Genomic DNA, 21,092 nt, shown 5'->3' with positions numbered 1-21,092 from the left:
TGCCTACCCGAGTCACCGTTGTATGACTGTTCCATCTTCCACCGACGTTTCGAGGACAAATAAAAGATGCTCGCAAGTCAGTGACCCAGACAGTGAAGAGCGTACCGTTGACTGCGAATTACGCAGGGTCCAAGTTCAGGAGTAATACGCCGCTGCGTAAAACTCGCTGGTGGGGGTGACTAATTTTGCCCCCCGGTCCGTGACTTGATGCACGTCCCCAGCCAGCGGGGCACCAGCAGCCAAAACTGGAATTCGCAACCAATCACCAACAACAGTTCCTGGAGCCAGCCAACGTCAAGGGACGGTCACCAATTGCATCTCCCCATTGCTCCCTCCGCCTCACAATACCTTGCCGATTAGTGTCACGATGAGGCTGAACCAAAGACGTCTCCTTAACAGCCCCCGGCTGCCTGCGTGACACGTGCGACTTGACTCGGGCGGTAGAGAAGTGCTACCATCTGCATGTAGCACCTTGCCGTGCATAAGAAGAAGCCCTCAGGTCGGGAACACCAACCTCTGCCTCTTGTCCGACTCACCATTCATTCAACTCACCGATCCGACATACTTTTCGTCTTTTATCCGATACAATTCGACTCAGCATCTCAATCATAGAAACACAAGATGACCACCGCCAGTGATCCCGCGGCTGTCGAGGTCATGCCCGAGATCCATGCCACGCAGCAACCCATCGCCAGCAGCCGCAAAGTGACGGTCCGTATCGGCGACAACGGTCCTCGCTCGACACAATCAAGCATCCGCATCTCCCACGGCAGCAAGAAAGACGCTCTGTCCATCCAGTTGAACCGTACGATCCGCGTGCCCGACAACAGGGACACCAACAGCCTTCCCCCCGGCCTCGGATCCTTTCCCCTGTTCAAGGTCCAAGACTATGCGCACAACATGCCCCCGGATATGGCCAAGAAGGGCGGCATCTTCTTCCCAATGTACCAGCGCGAGGCCATGTGGGTCAACTTCTCGGCGCAAGCCCCGTTCGCCATCAAGATCTACGTCGGCGGTGTCAATGCCGTTTCAGGGCTGCCCATGACGGAGAACGACAAGACGCTGGAGAAGCGCTTGCGGATGCTCAACAGCGGCAAGCAGATCCAGGACTACATGGTGGTGCCTGACCAGAACTGGCTGGACGGCATCGTCTCAGAGGACGGCAAGATTCGGCAATTCGTCGCGCAGCCCAAGGGGTCGGGATTCTCGGTGGAGGCCCAGGTCACTGGGGAGGAGAACATTGGCGGCATCCAGATTGAAGTGATTCCCATCAAGAAGAATCTCCCGGCCGAGTTTGACGTCCGCTATGAGAACAAGGAGCACAAGGTCGTCACCCGGACCTTCAACATTGCCGAAAAGGGTCTCACCGCCGAGAGCACCTGGCTGGACGTCAAGAGGCTCATCCGCGATGAGTTTGACATCGCCGTCGAGCAACAGCGTCTCAGCGATCACGGGAAGCGCTCGGTCTTTGACAAGTACAGAATCGACTTTTCTGACGAGACCAAGCTTGGCGACACCTACTTCCCACCCAACTTCGCGACCATCAACGTCGTCCACGATACACCAATACGGGGTCGGATGCGCATGATGGGAGCGGTCAAGGCCAAGGGGGCTCCTGGCGCCAACTCCGTGATGATGACCGAGTGCGCCATGGCGAGGGCGGCACCGCCTCCGGAAGTCGAGGAGATGGGTCTCGCGGCTGGCGGTCTCATCACCCAGACGATCGAGGCAGACAAGTACCCGGCCAATGTCTGGGACGTTGAAGCCTCAGTGATGATGAACCTGCAGATCCTGGACGTCAAGTCCTTCTGTGCCGTGACTGGACAGCCAGCCCCCGATACCCCCGTCGATGCCCAGTCGTACGCCAACCACGGCTACCCCTTCTTTGAGATCTGGGGCGAGGAGAAGACGGGCATCAAGGGCGACTTCTCCGAGGTGAAGAGCGTGGCGCAGATCGAGGCCGAACGAGCCGAGGCAGCCGGCGAGGAATACCAAAAGGAGGAGAGCGTGCCGGTGAGAATAGTGCAGCTTGGCCCCTACCGAAGCACCTTTCGGCCTGTGGAGGTGCTCAAGAAGGAGCTCGAAGGGCTCCGGTTGGAGTGATGATGGTAGAACGATCTGATAATGAATGGACGCGGCGTCGCAAGGAATTTCAGATGCCTCATAGCGCCGTCTTCAGTCCCGCGTTCGAGTGGAACGTACTTGATTGGTACGAAACATGGCAAAATGACAGCAGATACCGCAGGAGGCAGTCTAGAATAAAAGATGATTAAGCATGTGTGTTGTCCAAAGCCCGGGCTAAAGTGGGACAGACTGAAGTGCCGGCCGGAGGTGTCCAAGCTTTCCGCAACAGAGGACCGCCCCGACCGACGTCTTGCCGGACAAAAGCAATCCACGGACTCGTCCGACTTGTGAATTGTGACACTGGGGCATAATGGTTCGTAAACTGGGCAAAGAGTTTCTGTTTATCAACCTCGGCTGCCCCGCACCCCCCATCCATCCCGTCATCAAGGATTTGAAGTTTATTCTCTCCCCGCGTCAACTCACTCTGCCGCTGTCCCGTCCATCTCGACGTCGTGCCTCGGCGGACCCACATCTTACCGAATACCACAATGCAAGATGAGCAACGAGCGGAGATGTATAAGTACTCTGCGAGTCTCAACCGGACTCGATCCATTTTTGATATCCCTCCATTCCATCACACAGCATCAAAATGACACTCCAATCTCGAGCCCAAGCCCTCGTCAACAAGCAAACCGGCGCCGACGACCGCCTGGCGCGGTCCACCCCAACATCGCCCACCGTCCCCAACATTGAAGCCCTCATCGCGCACGTAGAGCAGCATGGCTATGTGATCATCCCCGACGCCTTCTCCGCCTCCGAAGCAGACGAAGCGCACGCAGAAATCGTCCGCCTGACATCGTCGTCCCTAACAGCCGGGCCAGCGGGCGGCTTTGTAGACAGCGGTACAGACGTCGGCGGCGGCGGCGGCCGGAACAGCTTCGAGGGGTTCAAAACCCGCCGTATCTACGCCCTCCTCAACAAGTCGCCCGTCTTCTACAAGTTCCCCACGCACCCGGCCCTCCTGGCGCTCAACGAGCACTTCTTGGACCCGGCCTTCCTCCTCAACGCGTTCCACAGCGTCTACATCCAGCCGGGCGAGGCCCCGCAGGCGCTGCACCACGACGACGGGTACGTCGGGGTGCCGAGGCCCCATCGGCCTTTCGGGACGGTAAAGTCCTCCTCCTCCCTCTTCTTCCACTGCCATGACCCGTCACACTATCCTAACACCCCGCAGGGCGTCATGGTCGCCCTCGACGACTTTAACCCCACAAACGGCGCGACCGTCGTGATCCCAGACTCCCACACTTGGGGCCCGGACACCGACGCAGCCTACTCGCCCCAGAGAAAGGACACCGTCCCCATCGTGATGCACAAGGGCAGCGCCGTCTTCTTCCTGGGCACCCTCTGGCACGGCGGCGGGGAAAACACCTCGCCCAACCCCAGGCGGGCACTGACGATCCAGTACTGCCAGCCCTGGGTGCGCCCCCTCGAGAACCAGATCCTCGCCGTTGAGTGGGACAAGTTGGGCCGGATGCCCAGGCGGTTGGTGGACTTGCTCGGGTACGAGCCCGGAGCGCCGTTTGTCGGGTACGCGGACGGGGCGCACGCGTGGAAGGTTGTTCAGAGAAGGCTGAGGGAGCAGGAGGAAAGGCGAGGTGGTCGTCAACGGGAGAAGTTGTAATTGCCATGTAATCACGGAGCAAGGGAGTTGAATGTTGACTACATGGTGTATTGCAACGACCCTGGCAGGCCGTCATATCCATCTCCACAACAAAACAGCCGCCACATAGGTATCTACAAGAAGAGTATCAACAGTTGCACCATGCGAAGATTACAGTATATGTGTGGCACCTCGTCGGATGCCGATAATTCCCATCGTATGTGACCGCCCGTTCCGCCGGGGCTCAGCGGATACGCCATGCCCAGTTCCTGCCGTAAAGGCCGAGGATGCAAATAATCACTAGACCGCCATCCGATGCCGTCCCTTGGGACCCGGCTCTTTTTTCTTTTCCCCATGTCCGATCGTGAACAGAAAAAGACTAATAAATTGTGTAATGAAATGCCCGAGAAGCTCGGATGCCTGGTGAGGCATTAGAAGAATGAAAAGTAAATGCGACAGAATGTCGAGGGTATCATGGCGCTTGCTGGAAATCAAAGAACTCGTATATGACTCGTAACCATCAGTGCAGTCTCCTGACCGCGTCTCTTTCTACAAAAAGTTGTAGAGAAGAGCCAGCGTCATGGTTGTCACCGCCAGAGCCCACGAGGGCGTCGACAGCCCTGCCATGCTGACGGCGGCCAGGAGGGTGTCGTTGACGTACTCTGGCCCGCACATGGTATTGACCTGCGAGGCGGCGTCCGCATATGTGGACGAGATGGCGAGTTTGCGGTTCGTGGTGAAGGTCTGGTAAATCTCCATGGTCTGTCGGAGACACGTGCCGCAGGTGGGGTTTGCGCTGCCGGGAAGAGTCATGTTGAGTGGGAGGTAGTAGAAGTAGACGTTGGACGGCGTGGTGAGGTTGGTGACGGCGTTGGCGAAGCAGTACATGGACGTGTCGGGATCGGTGAGACAGGTGGCCTTGTACAGCATCTCATACGACACCAAGCCGAGGTAGGCCTGCATGACGATTGGGTTGCCGGCCTGGTAGTCGGAGCCGCAGTTGGCATCCAACGTTAGGTTACCGGCCACGCCGGTGAGAAACTGTGTGCAGTACTCGACGTCAGCGCCGCAGGTGGCGTCGAGCACTCTCACAATGCTCACAAGCTTTTTTTCAGCCTCAAAGAAGGATCTCGAGCCCTGCGCAAAAAAGTCAGCTCGTGTACCGCACCGGCAGACAGCAAACGTACCTGTAACAGCATCGAAAGCGGGTAGCACTTTCTAAAGTTTTGGTTGGTGAGGAGAGAATTGATGAAGCGAGGGCAGGATGCGCCGTCGTTGCTGGTAAAGTTGAAGGCGAGACTGGTGTCGAAAGGTGACGGCAGGGGCGATGACACGTCTACAGTCGCAGCAGGCACCTTGACCGAAACGGTCAGCGTCGTCGAGTCGGCAGTAGCTGATGCCTTGTCCGTTGTGCTCGGTGTCGGCGTGATGGCCTTGTCGTCTCGCTTCTTGAGCTCGTCGTGCCCGGGCGGAACCATGGTCCATCGACCCTTGATCATCATAGGCGTGCGGTCGTCAATGAGGAGGACATCCATGGGAGGGAGCACTGCGGGAGCAGTAATCTGAGCGGGGAGAACCTCCAGTACGGGTTCAGAGACAGCCAATACCATGGAGGCGATGGTGAGGCACAGGACAAGCCATAGTGACCGTGGCCGGGTGAAGGGTGAGAGAGACTCGAAGGCCATCATGATGAAACTGCGACACGCAGGCTGACGAGACCAAACATACTCTTATCCCTCGTGCAGCGGTTCTGACAAGTCTTCGACACAAGACTTTGCTGGGGTAGATAAAGGGAACCCCACGTTGATCGGCGCCGAATATCTCTAGCTGGTGATCAACCAGATCACGCACGCGATGGTAGATATATAATAGCGCGGAGGAAAAACGAGATCACCACTCCACTGACTACACGTGTGGATCACTCTCGTGGTCGGGTTGTGGTGGTGCGTTGAATCGACTGCCAATGAAGGCGATGTGAAAATGGGCGGTTAAACGAATGGATTCGGTCTAAATGACCGAGGATAAGGATCGGAAATGTCGACGACAACGCTGATGTTGTAGTCAATGATGCGACGGCGAACGGGCTGAGAGATTGGTCTCGTCCACTAAGGCGGCGACTCGAGGTACTTCTGCGTCGAACAAGGTCCAGTTGCTTCGGCTGTAAAAATCGATGGCTGCTTCGAGGTTGTCCACCACTGTCGAGTCGTCGAGACGATCCTCAGTGGGATCTGGGCTGGCGAGATGAGGCAAGGCGAGGCTCTTGGAGGGCGACGGCGATCCCTGGCTCTGGCTGGGGGAAGAAGAGGTTAAGAAGGAGCAACAAGCGGACGAGCGCTGGTGAGATGGGACGGGATGGTCGATGGGGGGGAGCTGGCAGCAATATTGGCTTGGCTTGGCTCGCTCGCGTGGTAGGAGGCGTGGAGGCGTGGTAGGCCGGACAGGGGAGCAGGGGTCTAGGGGAAGTTGGATGGCGACGGTGGAAGTGGACTTGGACTTGGGGGCCCAAAAGCTAGCAGCACAACAGAAGAGAGTCAACTCCTGCTCCGAGTTGGGTGAGGTAGCGTCGGACCCAATGTGATGGCCGTGAACGGGCTTCTTCAGTGGAGCGTGTGCGATGCTTGGACGGCAGCCGGGGGGTCCAGGTCGGGCTGGGTCGTATTTTCACAGCGGACGAGGTGCAAGACGGGGACCTGGTCCACCGACCTGCTCTTTCCTCCTGGGTACCTGGGCTGGTTCGTGGCCGGTGGTTGAAAAGGAACCGGCCACGCTTGGCAGGGACAGGGGAAGGAGGCAGGGGTACGCCGGCCGGGAAGGTTTGGCGTCAAGCCACTCAGCCAGCATGAGCCAATATTTGCGCCTGCCGCCTTCCGGCCAAACCAATGGAACCGTCACCTGGGTCACCACCAGACGGCGCGCACTTGCAGCTGTGCCTGCACTTTCGATCCTATCTAGTTTTGCACCTGCTTTTGCACTTGGATCCGTACGACGACCTGCGCCTGCACCCCGCTTGTTCGCTGCTCATGAGCACAGGTCGGCACCTCAATGCACGTACCTGAATCCATCCGTGAGTGGTGGCTTCCCAGTCGAAGCTTGGAATCCTGGCCCTCGAGCGGCGGGCCTTGGACTTGGAAGCTTCCCTGAACTGCGGGTTGACGTCGCAACGTCGAGTGTGGGATCCGCTAAGAAACACAACACTTCAATTTCAGATGCCGGGCGGGACGGCTTGAAGAAACACGAACGTCTGATCGGAGCATCGTCATATAGGCAGGTAGTGAGATAGCATGAACAATGGAAAACAACCTTATTATCTCGCAATCTCTACCGTCGACCAGCCGGGCTGCCTCAGGAGGGTGTCTTTGGTCGCATCGGCCCAGGCGTAGTAAACAATGACCGCTGCAACACAACCAAAGAGCGATGCAGCGGGCGGCTGACTGAACATGCCAGCGGGTGGTCTAGAACGGCGGGCATTGCAGGGTAGCAACGAGGGATGAGCAGCTACGGCCATTCATTGGCACCGGCCTGGAACGGGCAGCACGTCAGTCTGGATTGCTGTCTCTGATGCGAGGCCGAATCTGTGGTTCAGGTTCGCACTGGAGCAGAGCCAAACCCACCGACGACGGGAGATGATCACTTCAATGTCCCTATTAGGCCGTCGTCGTCCTCTGTGGAGTCACCGGGAGTGAGGGCTTTGGTGTGTGCGCATTGCGTTCCAATGTCCGGCTCGCAGTGCTGCGCCTGAAGTTGTGGGGGCGGATGTTCGTCTGTCTTCAGGTGGGAGCCCACATGGTTGATCTTCTCTCCCACCTGGCACAACTCTTTCATGACAAGCATTCGCGTTTCTATTTCCAGTCGTCCACAACGGAGACTTCTGTACCGACGACTTGTGAGTTGCAGCGGTTGCATCGCCCCCATCCCCAGAAAAAGAGTAACGCGACCCTCGCGACGGACGACTGACGGAATGCAAAAGGGCCCACCGCCAGGCATCATCCAGATGAGCGTGCATTCATAGCGCAACAGCAGTGCATTGCCAAGGAGAGGGATTTTATGAAATGTTGGCAGGCGCAATTAATTGACCTGTCCTGCACTGGGGAAAGGGCAGATGCAGTAAGCCAATCATGTCGGCTCTGAAAAGGGGGGAAGGTGGGCTCTGCAGATTGGCCCAAGTGCCTGTCCGCCAGAAGTGATCGTTGTGATGGCAAGAGTCAAGTCTCACGGGTCCTTCTCGTCCATGACCGCCACGGGAAACGGCGGCACACGACGCTATCTGTGTCCAGTGGTCTCCCGGCTGTCAGAATCTGCTCGTCCGCAGATGGGGTCCTTCCCAGTGAAGATGGCGACTCGTTGCCGGCCGTCTGTTCGCCTTTCCCTACGTAGTAGAGTTCTCCTCTTCACTTTGGATCCATCGGCTGCCCCTATCCAACTTCCGTGCGCGCTTTTCCCATTGAGCCCGTTCAAGATTTGACACACTTTCCCGATTCGACCTCCGTCCCCCTAGTCGTCGTCACCCGCTGCCCTACGTGGCCCGAAGAAGGAACTTCGGCTGCGTCTAGGCTGGATTCGTCTCATTAATCGACCGATGGAGGCCGTCGCTTCCATGCAGCTCTCAGTTTCGACGTCGCCCGGGAAAAGAGCATACATGTACACGACAGCACAATCAATTAGTCTCCAAGCCCAGGGAGAGAAGATGAAGAACAACTCTCCGACCAGTCGTATAAGTCACTGCTGTCATTGCCAGAACCCTGAAATCAACCCGATCTACGAGGCACCAACCCCAGCCCGGGAGCTGGGACTGGGAAGTACTGTGGCGGCTGTCATCCTCGACCGCTCATTTCCAACCACGCATTCCACGAGGGGGTCCCCTGTCCACAGCCGCCGCCTAATCATCTTGCCAGACCACCACATCTAGACTCCAGACTTGCAACGAAGAACCCTACCATAACCGCGTACGTCTTAACCTTTCAGCAGGAGCCAATGCAACATAAACTTCACGTGCTGCTGAGAGTCAAATGCATGGAGAGGAGACGCGTGCAGTGCCTCGGGTCCAGCGGCCCGGCGGCAACCTCCTAATTTTCCATCCTTTGCGCTTCTTGATTCCCTGCAGAAGGGATGCTCCCTCCAAACATCGACAAGTCTCGGCCGCGGCGCACTTGGCTGCCACCTCGCATGTGTGAGAGTTCGATATTTGGCTCAAAGTGGTGTCACCCATCTGGGTCTCATTTCCTCCGTGCCGGTACGCCGGTCAGCCCGGATGGGATGGGACGACATCTCTCGCTTCCGCGTGTCTGACATTGAAGAAAACGGCCTGTCTTGGCGGTAGATTGCGGTGTTGATGACTGTCGATTGTCCACTTCCACCACGCGCTCCCAGCTCGGCGGGCTAGCGCACTGCCGGTGTGAGGTCTATTGCTTTGGCTTTCGCCGTGCTTCTGTTAGTCGACGGGTACCTGCGCCTCCCTACATAACGCCCACATACCGTCGCATGGAAATGCGCAAGCTTCAGACGGCGCCCTCGTACAACGGCGCCACAGATCGAATGCAAGCGAGAGGGAAATTGTGCAACGGGCTGGCGCTTTCGACCTGGCTGGCCAACCAGTGATATCATGACCCCTATTCGATCTCTACTGGTTGTAAGCGACTCTTGCTTTCGAGGACGCCAATGCGGAACGGCGCCCCAGAGATCCATTGCACGTTGTCTTATTCGTAGTTGGCGGGGGATAATTGATGTGGCATCCCCACAGATAGACTGGTGAATAATCGACCGAGCCAGGCGTGACTTGACGACACGAGTTACCAACTTGCGGTTAGATGCATCAAAGCAGTTCCAGCACATGCGCGTCCAATGCTTGTCGAAAACAATCCATCGCACAAAAGTGCCACAGACATGAGTTAGCCAGACCGAGGTTGCTCAGCGACAAGCATCTCTGTCATACCGCTTGGTCGCACGTTGCACAAGCCGGAGCAGACTGGCTTCGAGGGCCACGCCAGCTAAAGTGTTGAGACAAATGCCACAGGCTCACACCACATAGTCGCCGAGACAATTTCTGGCTTCAATCCTCCGCCGCCTGCCCACTGCGAACAACAAGCCCAAAGCGGCCATGCTCTCCCCGGGTCGCACAGCATCAAGTCTTCATTCCAGGGACTCCGAGACAAGTCTCACCACCACGCCACGCCGCAACGCATGTCTGACACCGGGCGGGGCCAGGCGAGCTGAGGGGATGGTGTTTTCTCAGCATCACCAACGGCGAAAGTCTCATCTCGTCACGATGCGGCAGGGCAAGCGAGGGCGGCGGCGGCGGCGGCGGCACAACGGCTGGCTGCTTCAACACGAGGCTCCGCGGGTATGACCAGATCCGCCGAGACACATGGAGAAAATATCCTCGCCCTTGCTCCATGTCACCGGAAAACTAACGTTTCAGTCTACCACGGTCAAAACCAAGACGATGTGTCTTGATATCAGGTGAAGGGATTCGAACAAACATGGTCGGCAGCTGCTCGTGAAGACCCGTATCGCTACGCATAAACAGGTTTCTCGGAGGCTCTGACTACATTAAATCACAGATCGCAAAACAACTACTGAAGACTTTATGGCCGTACGTGAGGATGGCATGGGGACAGGACACAAGATGAGATGACCCCACGGATGGGACTTGTCGGCAAGCAAGGCGGGAAGGCCATGACAACTCTGATCAAGTGGCACACAATCAATACAGCCATACATCACACTCAATTGGTCTTTGCAATAAATTCTTCATCGTAACTATCATTCAATGTATTCAAAGTTGAAAGTTGAGGACCATTTCGTACTGTAGCATGCCGTCATTTGCCCAAGGCACTCAAGATACACACTTCCATCCAATCCCCCACTCTGTGATCTCAAAGCTCCTTGGTCCCAAGGTCGAACGGCATCTCCGGGAAGCGGTAAAAGAAGGTGATGCCATACCCAGCGACTGCGACGTTCCTCAGCCGGTGGGTGAAGGCGTAGCAAATGGCCTGCCCATACCACCCATATCTTCCTTCAACGCAATAGCTCGGGAGCTATCTTCGTTTACGTCTCCCAAATACTCGATTAGGGCCATTCGATATTTCACCCTGCTGTGGGCTCCAACCTCTCTCCCCTCTCTTTTCTCATTCTCCTCTCTCCATGTCTCTCTTTCTCAATACAACTTCACTGCCAACACGGCCCATGATGTCCGGCTCCAGCAGCATGGATGCCTGGCAATACGCCCGATATGGTCTCGGGCAGAAGTTGAAGCTCAGAGGTCTTCTTGAAGCCAAAGCAGACCTCGCGAATCCTCGATCAGACAGCACACCCTGAGAAACCAGTTGTGGGTGAACCGGAAATGGATCCCATCGAGGAGGAATAGTCAAGTACGCGAGCAGATTGGATGAAATCAAGCCATGGCAATGGATTGGCCGGCCACATTCGTATTGTCGACAGAATGATGGGATGAGGAGACGTGCGATGCGTTTTTGATTCAAAAACGACTTCTCAAACTTCGTTCACCAGTCATCCCATCCTGTGCATGTACCCCACAGCGTGTTCTCGTGTCTGTGACGTGATTTGGCGCCAAGGCCATCACATACCAATCTGTGCATGGGCAAGCGTATTTGATCAACCAGTCGACAACAATATGCGTCGGGAACGGGAGCACTAGAAATCAAACAACGACACGCTACGTGACATGCCCTATCTATGTCAGCCACGAACATGCCGCCAGAGGTTGACGCAAGCGTTTGAAAGATTGGAATTACGTCTACATGAGTAGGTACTCGTGTATCGATGGAGGGGAGTCTATACTCTCTCAACCCTGCCCATTAAACCAAAGGCTACAATACGACATGTCTCATCTATCTAACCTCCTTTTTGTTCGACGGCGAATCTATGCCGTGTACCCGCAAATCTCTCCTCATGAAAGGGTGAAAACGCACAACAATGCAAAATAGACATGGATCGGTGTGGTGATCCGGATATCTCTGGAGACAACGCAATGAAGCCCCCGCAAGCAAATGCAGCTCGCGACAAAACAAATGACTTTTCCCACACGGCACTCACGTCCACACAACGTCTAGCTGTTCTTCTCCAGGGACTGGAGGTTGACCAGTTCAGCATAACGGCCGTTCTTCTTCATCAGCTCGGCGTGCGTGCCTTGCTCGACAATGCGGCCCTGGTCGAACACGTAGATAATGTCGGCCTTCTGGATGGTGCTAAGACGATGCGCCACGGCAATCGTTGTGCGGCCCTTGGCGGCCTTGTCGAGGGCAGCCTGGACGACGTGCTCGGACTCGGAGTCGAGGGCCGACGTGGCCTCGTCAAGCAGCAGGATCTTGGGGTCGCGGATGAGGGCGCGGGCAATGGCGATACGCTGCTTCTGACCACCAGAGAGAAGGGCACCCTTGCTTCCGACCACTGTGTTGAAGCCCTCGGGCATCGAGACGATAAAGTCGTAAATGTTGGCCTCGCGACAGGCAAACTCAATGGCCTCGTCGGTGACTTCTGTGTGGGCACCGAGCAGGATGTTCTCCCTGATCGTGCCCTGGTAAAGGGTAGGCTCCTGGCTGACGAGAGCGATGAAGGAGCGGTACTGGTTTACGTTGAGTGTGCTAATCTCCTGGCCATCGACAAAGATGGCACCGGAAAGGGGGTCGTAGAAACGCTCGAGGAGGGCAATCGTCGTGGACTTGCCGCAGCCGGAGGCTCCGACAAGCGCGACGTACTGTCCGGGGCGAATGACGAGGTTCAGTCCGCGGAGCACGGGTTGCTCGGGTCTGGTCGGATACCGGAAGTGGACATCGCGGAATTCCAAGGTGCCGTCGACAGCATCGAGCGAAGCGCCCTCCTTGGACCAGGTGTCGATGGTCGGCTTACGGTCGAAGAGGATCTTGAGCTCGTTGGCGGCCTGGTGAGCCTTGCCCATGTCGGGGGCGAACGAGAAGATGGATCCGGCTGACTGGGCACCAAAGATGACGGCAGAGAAGCAGACAAAGAACTGGAACATGTCGTACTCCTTCTTGGCGATGAGCGTGCCACCGTACCAGAAACCGAGAGCAAAGGCCAAGAACATAAAGGACTGCGACGCGGCGAACAACAAGCTGGACTTGAGGATCGAGATGAGACTGGCGCGCTGTTGGATGGCCAGAGAGGTCTGGTACTGGCGGATGACGTCGTCCTCACGCGTGAGCGAGGCAACGGTGCGGATCGCCGAGATGGCCTCGGATGCGTAGCTCGCAGAGTTGGAGTACGCAGTCTTGGAGCGGCGCTGGAAATGCGCGAGCATCCAGAAACGGAAGAAACCGCAGCCAATGAGGATGGGAATGGTGGCAGTGCAGACGAGGGCGAGCTTCCAGCCGATGGCGATGGCGAGCGCCAGGGCGGCAATCAAGGTCGTCGAGACCATGAGCAGGGTGCCTAGAGTGACACCGCTAAGCCCGGCCAAGTGGGTGGTCTCGGTGGAAAGGAACGAGGTGAGCGCGCCGGCCGTGTTGGAGTCCTTATCGAAAAAGGCAACGTCCTGCCGCAGCATGGTGCGGAAGGCCTGGTCGCGGACACGGTGGATGAGGCGCTCGGAGCACTTGGCAAAGACGATTCCCTGGATGACAAAGGCGATGAACTGGACACCAGCGAGCATCAGGTACATGGCGCTCCAGAAGTCGGAATCCTTCTTCATTTGGTGGAGGGTCGCCTGGGTAGTCTGTGGGGTGATGGGGACCGACAGGGTCATGATCTGCTTGGCGAAGAAGACGGCCTGGGTAGGGTTGCCACCACCGCAGATGATGGAGAAGAAGAGACCAATGAGCATGAGCTTCCATTCCTTTTGGTTGAACGAGGCGATGAGCTTGATGAGGGTCCACAGGCCGTACTTCACCTCACCATCGTCCCCTCTGTTCTGGAGAGCGACGCTGGACAGAGACTTGGAGGTGCTTGTTCGCTGCAGCTTGGCGGCTGTGTCGTCTTCCGGGTCGGCGACGTAGCCCTTGTCCGAGGCGCGGGAGGCCTTGCGGATGATCTCGTCGTCTTCGGCGTCGATGGCTTCCTCCTCCTGGGCGTCCATCTCGTTGACTCTGGCAATGTTCTGGGCCGTGACGAGATTGTAGTAGGCGCCGTGCTTGGCGAGAAGGTCGTTGTGGGTACCCTGTTCGACGATGCGGCCGTTGGACATGACGATGATGTTGTGGGCATCCTTGATGGTGGACAGACGGTGGGCAATGGTGATGGTGGTTCGGCCCTGGGAGGCGACTTCGAGGGCGGCTTGCACAACACCCTCCGACTTGGTGTCGAGGGCAGAGGTGGCCTCATCGAGGAGCAGAACTGTGAGGGTCAGTAAAGAGCTCGGTGAGGGGTCGCAAGGGATAACGTACTCTTGGGGTTGGACACGACCGCGCGCGCAATGGCGATGCGCTGCTTTTGGCCGCCGGAGAGGAGGAAACCGCGCTCGCCGACGTTGGTGAGGTAGCCTTCGGGAAGACCGCTGATGAAGTCGTGGGCGTTTGCCATTCTCGCCGCCTCCTCGATAAGCTTCTTCTGCTCTTCCTCGGACGCATTCTCGTGCTGGGTACCAAGGAGGCCGTATCGGATGTTCTGGTAGATGGTGGTCGCGAACAGAGTGGGCTCCTGGCTGACCAGGGCCATTTGCTGCCGCAGCCAACGCAGGTTCAAGGTGCTGATGTCGTGGCCATCCAAGTACACTGATCCGCGGACGGGGTCGTAGAACCGCTCAACGAGACCGACGATTGTGCTCTTGCCGGAGCCCGAGGCACCGACCAACGCTGTGGTCTTACCGGCAGGAATGGTCAGGCTCACGTCCTCCATGACCGTGACCTCTGGGCGAGACGGGTAAATGTGCTTGATGTTTTCGAGGCGGATCGTGCCCTCGACATGCTCGAGCTTGGTTCCATCATCGCTGGAGGGATCCAGGGGAGAAACGCGGTCAATGGTGTTGTAGATCTTGGCGGCCGCCGCGATGGCGGTGGTGAAGGCCTGCACGTTGGGTGCGACGTTTCCGAGGTTGAAGGCACCGATCATGATGGACATCATGATGATGAGAATGTTGGACAGCTTGATACCGTCGTCGATGAGGAACTTGCTCCCCTGCCAGAACGCGAGACCGTAGTTGAGGTACAGAATGGTCATCATCAGCGCAACCATGACGCCAATGGCAGACTTGACCTTGTAGCCAAAGAATTCGGCCTTTGCCAGGTGCGCGTCGTACTGCTTGGCCAGGCGGTCCTGGGTGCCAAAGGCGACGGCGTTGCGGATGGAGCTGATGACCTCGTCGGCGAGACTGCCTCCGTGGGCGTACGACTCAATGGACTGCTTGCTGTACTTGACGATAAAGGTAGAGCCGCCTCCCATGCTCAGGAGAAGGGCGACGACGGTAGACAACAGGATCAGAGTGAGCTTCCAGTAGTGGATGAAACCAATGACAAAGGCCGAGATGAAGGTGGCGACGGCGGCGAGCGTCAGGCCTACCTTTTCAGAGATGCCGTCCTGGATCAGGTTGGTGTCGGCGGTGATGCGCGTCGTCACCTCGCCGGCGCCCAGCTTGTCGAAGAAACCAATGTTCTGGCGCATGCAGCTCTGGAGGTAGTGCTCGCGAATCTTTGCGCTAATGTGCTCTCCCGTGTCTATTTTGGTGTTGGGTCAGATTTAGACTCGCGTCGTCCCGCCGGGGCGCAAACTTACAGATGAATCCCACAGTGGTGATGTACTGGCACACAAAGACGCCGATGGCGAGGTAGACAAAGTACAAGACGAGGCTCGCCAATTCGTCGGTGAAGGCCTTATAGGATGTCTGCCCAGCAAAGTAGTTTTGGAAAGTGCCCTGCAGGTTACCAAAGATGACGGTCATGAGCGGCAGGGCGGCGCCGACCACGATGGACGTAAAGGCAGAGAGGGCGAGGATGAGCAGGTCGTTGGTCGAAGAATACCGGTACAGGGTCAAGATGCCCGCCTTGACTTCGGGAGTGAAGACCTGGCGCTTGAGAATCGCGGCCTCATCAGCGGGGAGGTGCTCGTAGGGGTCGTCGCTGGGGTCCTTTGGTGCGATGGCCTTGGAGTCGGCCTTTTCGAGTTTGTTGATACTCGTCGTCTGGTTCTTTGGTTGATTGGGTGCGTCCACCTCTGTCGAGTCGCCATGGGACGATGCCCTGTCAGAGTGGCCATGACTGGCCGGCTTCTCAGCCACCTCTGTCGACTTCTCGCTGGCCCTGACGGGCTTCTCGTTTTCGAGAGACATGTTGCCGGCGTAGCTCCTGGCAGAGCTGTGCGCTGTATGTGTGAGAAGCTTGTTGCGCCGGAATGCGCCGCGCGCAAACTGGTCGGGATGCGGTTCCTGTGCGTGAGAGGGTGCGGGATGTCGTTGCCGGTGTGGTGTGTGTATGCCGAGCTTAGCACTGGCAGCAACCTATCGCAAGGGTTGATCCGACGACGAAATCCAAATAGTTTCCTCAAATTACAACCCTATGTGTATACAGGCAGGCAGTGAAAGAAAAGAAGAAAATCGACAATAGCGAAAGCCAAGAAAGAAGTTGGGGCGAGGAACCGTCGTTGTCGCGCGCAACGATGAATCGGGGCAGGCAAAGGGCAGGAAAACAACAGCTGCAGTCGATTGGCGTGTTTCCCTCGACAATTAATAAAAAAAAGAGGCGAGGAGGGATAGAGAAAAGAGGCGTTCCCACTCGGGTTGCGGGCCAGGGTAGGGATTAGTGGACTCCGTCGCAAAGGTGTAGAATAAAGGAGTCCCCAGGAGCTTGGTGAGAGACGCACCGGGGTGTGCACTTTTGATATAGATGGATGGGTCTCCGGAGTTAAGGTAGAGGCTAGCGACCTGGACCTGGGGTGGGACCGGGGGCCAAAGGACATGAGAGACAGAGAGACAGAGAGAAAGAGAGAGAGAGACGACTATCAGGAGAAAGAAATGGGGACGAGATTCGACGGAATGCAACCGACCCGTTCTGACCTCGCTCTTGTCAACTTCCCGAACTGTGACTAGCTCGGTTCCTGTGTACCTCCACCGTGCCCGAACCGCGCCGCCTACCTGCGTGTCTATTGTCCATCTCGTGTCGATTCACTTGCCATCATCAGATGAGAGATATGAACAGGAGGGACTTTGGCACGTTTGGTATGAAAAGGTGCTCTTGTTTCGAGCCATCACCTGCCTGTCAGACACGCCGATATCGACACCGGCGCCAGTCATCCGGGAACGATCATGTCTGTAGTGCTTTCTTACTCTGCACAATAGCATGGCATGTACACGTATACTCGTATTGGCTTAATCGATCTTGCTGGGCTCGCAGGGCATCGAGTGCGAGGTGCGAGGTGCGGGACCGATGACTGCAAACAACGACGCACTGATGATTGCAGCCAAGGTTGTGATACCGCAGTAAACGCTGCACATGAGGTGCCCGGGGTTCAAGAGCCAAAGGGACCGGGATTCAGCGGGCTGCGGCCTGTTGAGCCACGTTGTCAGCTGTCTCCTTCTCCTTCTCGGCTCCTTATTTCCTGTCTTGGTATTATTTAGCCCAGGCGGCCAAGCGAGAGATATTCTGGGGAAACAGCTTTGGAGGCGGGAGGCAAGTACAAGGTACCATGTACATGCATGCACCTTAGTCATTCGCAGAATAAGGCAAGCACTGCGTCGTCAATGGAATCGACGCTACCGTTTTGTGGACCTTCTCCTCCTGTCTCTCGCAACCACAGAGATTTCCAGACTCGAGTGATTGCGATTGATCCCTCGAATCTCGCTTCAATCCACGTCCCCGATACGCCTCGAGGGCTGCGTCTCTTGGGCAAATGTCAAAACTCAGCCTTCACCGGCCCCAACGCTTCCAATCAGCACTCGAGTGTGTTTCGTCTGTATCTTCGACAACAAACCCAGCACGCCGGTCCAGCAATCCAGAAAGAACAGAGTCTCGGAGAAGCCGTGCTTTGGGCTTGCAACCTGCGCGTCATGTTCGGAACACCCACCGGCCAACACAATAGGCAGGCAGCCACTGGCAAGCAGGCAAGGCATCTGCGACAGTGTACCCGTACCCGTCTTAACCCGTTCTGTCTCACCGTAGTCCAAGTCAGGCCCGTGTCTCGCTGCCGCCCCCGGTCGAGTCAGCCGGCGTGATAGACCCAACCCAGCGCCTCGCTTAACAGCCTACGCTCCCCCGCCAGCAATACTATTTTGCGGATTGCCCCTCCCTCGGGTTTCTTCAGCAGTCCGAATTCCGATCCAGTTCATTTCCTGCCCAGGTCCCAGAACGGTACACCTCAGCTTCCAGAACATTACCTGTCCATTGCGGCCTCTCTTTCAGCTTGGAGGGGGTGTTTGTACGCAAGGAGTATACCCCGCCACGCCCAACTCACAACCCACTGCTACACCAGCTTGATGGCAATTCTCTTGACATCGTGTCTGGCAGTCTGACAATGCATTACCGGCCGAGACCCTATCCCACCTATGTCCGGACCAGTCTTGAGGCGTCGGCGATAACGTCCTCTCGGGCTCCGGTCCTGTGCGAGCGATTTGATATAGGGCGCAGCGGGTAAACTGTAAACGACGACGTTGTATTCTTGGTGCGGGTAGCCGTTCCGGCGGCTGGACGATTACGACGCCTCAATACTCCGCTATCGACTTATCGTCGTCGGAAACGAGATACGAAATGCAAGTGCTTACCATCTAAAAGGTACAGAGTTCAGACTGCGATTCGTGAAGGCTGCCAGGAACATGCTCCAGCCAATGAGTCCTCTCCAGTCTTGTGGACGGGACGATCTGGACTGGGCAAAAGTTCCCTAGTTCCCAGAAGCGGTGTGCTGCCGCGGCCAGCCATTAAACAGGTCGTTCCAAGCAGCTGTTGGCTTACACGAGCTGCTGAATTTCAGACTTTGAGGCCTCTCACGCTCTCTGCAACAGGGTTGGGCCTTGGACGAAGTCTAGGTGCTGTCGGTAATCAAGGTCTCCTACCAGCACAGAGGCTGCTATGCTAGCTGAGTCTTTCCGACCCCATGTGTCGGATCACGGAGCATACGTCGCCGTGGTAGCTAATGTATCGGCGATAGGAACCTCACGATAAACTGTACCACATGCATAACGCGAGTACACCCTCCCGTACGGTGGCCAATTTAGCGCCGTCCCCCGATCTACCACCGAAGTCGTATCTGCTCGCATTCTCTTTGCAGATGCGAGCCATCGCCTGTTTCACATCCCTCAGCGGTCAGCAATCGTCAGTCTCCCGGGACGCCACAAGACACCGCCAAATTCTCCGAGCCCTATTGTGACCGGGCTTGTGCTCTGCAACGGGCTTACATCTTGAGGCGCGTGTTAGCCTGGTGCAGCACCGCCGTGACGAACCCCTCCGGTGTGCCTTTGCTGGCGCCGTCAATCATCCTCAGATAGTCTTGCTGCTTCAAATCCTGGATGACGACTGCAACGTAGCCCTCTGATCCTGCTTCACCATGCGACTGGTGCGGCCGTTGCCATTGGGAAATGGGTGAGCGAGGATAAAGTACACAGTCCATAACCAGCGGGAGCAGCGCCTTGCGCGATGTTGCAGGTCCCGCTCCTGCGGGTACGTCAAGATTCGAAGGCGGTTGCTGCGAATGCTGATGGGCAGATTCCAGTACTCTCCCAGCGGAGCTCTCGATCCCCATACCAAGTTGCCGCCAGCCTTTCATACTCGATAGATCCTTTCTGTAAGGGGGCGACTGCTTCGTGAATCTTCTGGAGCAGAGCAAGACACGCCTGCTGCATGCTGGACAGAATCCGATGACACATTGCAAATGGTCGCCCTGGCAGGTTCAGCAGCCTTGCCATGCTTGAATTTGGTAAGCCAGAGTTTTCAAGGGTCGCCCTGGTAGATGCCAATGTCAGGACAAGTGCAAGGTGATTCATCCGGTGTGTGTTCCCAGGCGGCCGATTTTTCAAGTGATGGGCCCAGAGGTGAACCTGCGGCGTCCGAAGCTCGGAAGGTGACGTGGAAACCCCGGGCCAGCATTTGTGGCAGCTCCCAGAGTCTGGTGCTGATGGTGCCGGCGGTTAGAGTTCCAGGTCCCGCACGAAGTTTGTTACAGAGGACTGAGATGTCTCTTAGCAGTTCTTCTATAGCCATGAATCAAACTCTTGTCTCACTCGATCCTCTTGGTATTATTATAAGGACATTATTGAAAATCAAGGGTAGCAAAAAAGCATTGAACAGTTGTAGAGCAGAACCACGCGTCGAATGCTCGTGTCACAAACCTCAAGTTCGAGCCAAAGAAAAGCTCTGCTGAGGCCCAACGAGGCAAGATGGTTCAGAGCACGGCCCCTCCCCACGGGAGGGGAGAAAGGGGAAAAAAAAGATAACGGGCAGTGCTAATAGTCCGACCTGCATTATCTGATCTTTTTGACCAAAGCTTCCCTGCTCACAATCAAATGCCGGCAGATTTCTTGTTCCTCAAAATCCGCTGACGCCTTCCACCGCCGGCAGACGATCGTTGTCGTTTGACGGCAAGACAACGCGCGTGTTGGTGGGAACCGCACCAAAAAGACGAGTTGAACCGCTTGTGACCCGAAACCGAGCCGAACGCGAGACTGTACCCATGCCTGGTCGTTTCACTGAGGGGCCCACCGGTGGGGATCATCGCGGGCGGCGCGATTGACTCACGCGTATATGTCTCCGTGGCATCTATGCTATATTGGAATGATGCGTCTCGTGCAGTACTGCCTAACCTTGTACGGATGGAATCGAGTCTTTCCAACTCGCTCGTGGAATGGAAAGCATCCTTGCAAATTACATCCATCCTCCTCCCAACTTGAGCCCCATGCACGCAGTGAAGAAACAGAAGCATGTGGGGTCATTCCTTGTACGTTATATTCCTGCCCAGCCTATCACGATGGCAGTGACACTGCAAATGAGATTAACTTCCCTCGTCGGAGATTCGTTAGTCGCCAGGATGCAAAGCCTGAAAGTCCAAGACAAATGCTGCGCGAGAGAAGATTGGCTTTCGGCGGGCAGGGCACTCCCGCCGACACGATTCTGCACCGTGCCTCCAAAGAGAAAAGTACCCCCATCTTGGCGATGCACAACAATGCCTGCCAAGCGTTCTTCTTTTTGACATGGGAGCTGGAAGCTCGGACAGCACCTGGCGCATGGAGCCCATGCTTACATAAGTAGACGTCTGTGGGAACGCCACAGAAGCATAGGTGGCTCGTGTGATCACTCGCCACTGCTACGCCACCTTCGTGCGAGCGGGAGCCAATCCCGCATCACCATCATCCGTCGTTTGTCACTCTGTGATATTGGCTTGAGCCTTCAATCTGTCCTTTTGAAAAACATGGTTTCTGATACAAAAATCAATCTTCGCTTCGGCATATGACAGTATACTTCTCATCACCCCCAAGACCGCCGTC

The 21,092-nt window shown here is 56.5% G+C and overlaps 7 protein-coding genes across 7 annotated transcripts; 3 read left to right on the top strand and 4 right to left on the bottom strand.

The window, feature by feature from the left end:
• Positions 1-621: 621 nt before the first annotated feature.
• Positions 622-2,103, top strand: CORC01_10897 (uncharacterized protein; the record flags this gene model as incomplete). The annotated part of the gene is made up of 1 exon (XM_022622524.1): positions 622-2,103. One exon carries the CDS (start codon positions 622-624, stop codon positions 2,101-2,103), a length of 1,482 nt encoding a protein of 493 aa, XP_022470935.1.
• Positions 2,104-2,713: 610 nt separating this feature from the next.
• CORC01_10896 (uncharacterized protein) lies at positions 2,714-3,745 on the top strand (the record flags this gene model as incomplete). Its single annotated transcript, XM_022622523.1, has 1 exon — positions 2,714-3,745. The coding sequence occupies one exon, from the start codon at positions 2,714-2,716 to the stop codon at positions 3,743-3,745; it is 1,032 nt and encodes a 343-aa protein (XP_022470934.1).
• A 528-nt stretch (positions 3,746-4,273) lies between these two features.
• On the bottom strand, positions 4,274-5,412 carry CORC01_10895 (uncharacterized protein; the record flags this gene model as incomplete). Its single annotated transcript, XM_022622522.1, has 2 exons — positions 4,274-4,861; positions 4,912-5,412. 2 exons carry the CDS (start codon positions 5,410-5,412, stop codon positions 4,274-4,276), a joined length of 1,089 nt encoding a protein of 362 aa, XP_022470933.1.
• Positions 5,413-5,785: 373 nt separating this feature from the next.
• CORC01_10894 (uncharacterized protein) lies at positions 5,786-7,163 on the bottom strand (the record flags this gene model as incomplete). Its single annotated transcript, XM_022622521.1, has 3 exons — positions 5,786-6,372; positions 6,777-6,903; positions 7,047-7,163. 3 exons carry the CDS (start codon positions 7,161-7,163, stop codon positions 5,786-5,788), a joined length of 831 nt encoding a protein of 276 aa, XP_022470932.1.
• Positions 7,164-11,789: 4,626 nt separating this feature from the next.
• CORC01_10893 (ABC transporter) lies at positions 11,790-16,916 on the bottom strand (the record flags this gene model as incomplete). The annotated part of the gene is made up of 4 exons (XM_022622520.1): positions 11,790-14,029; positions 14,080-15,345; positions 15,404-16,052; positions 16,890-16,916. 4 exons carry the CDS (start codon positions 16,914-16,916, stop codon positions 11,790-11,792), a joined length of 4,182 nt encoding a protein of 1,393 aa, XP_022470931.1.
• Positions 16,917-17,512: 596 nt separating this feature from the next.
• CORC01_10892 (uncharacterized protein) lies at positions 17,513-17,701 on the top strand (the record flags this gene model as incomplete). The annotated part of the gene is made up of 1 exon (XM_022622519.1): positions 17,513-17,701. The coding sequence occupies one exon, from the start codon at positions 17,513-17,515 to the stop codon at positions 17,699-17,701; it is 189 nt and encodes a 62-aa protein (XP_022470930.1).
• Positions 17,702-19,006: 1,305 nt separating this feature from the next.
• On the bottom strand, positions 19,007-19,454 carry CORC01_10891 (fic/DOC family protein; the record flags this gene model as incomplete). Its single annotated transcript, XM_022622518.1, has 2 exons — positions 19,007-19,266; positions 19,328-19,454. 2 exons carry the CDS (start codon positions 19,452-19,454, stop codon positions 19,007-19,009), a joined length of 387 nt encoding a protein of 128 aa, XP_022470929.1.
• Between the last annotated feature and the right edge of the window lie 1,638 nt (positions 19,455-21,092).

The sequence above is a fragment of the Colletotrichum orchidophilum genome (assembly GCF_001831195.1).
Source record: "Colletotrichum orchidophilum strain IMI 309357 chromosome Unknown Scaffold_112.1, whole genome shotgun sequence".
NCBI classification, from domain to species: domain Eukaryota; kingdom Fungi; phylum Ascomycota; class Sordariomycetes; order Glomerellales; family Glomerellaceae; genus Colletotrichum; species Colletotrichum orchidophilum.
Note: the sequence above shows the minus strand (reverse complement) of the source record. Positions and strands in the feature narration are given on the sequence as shown.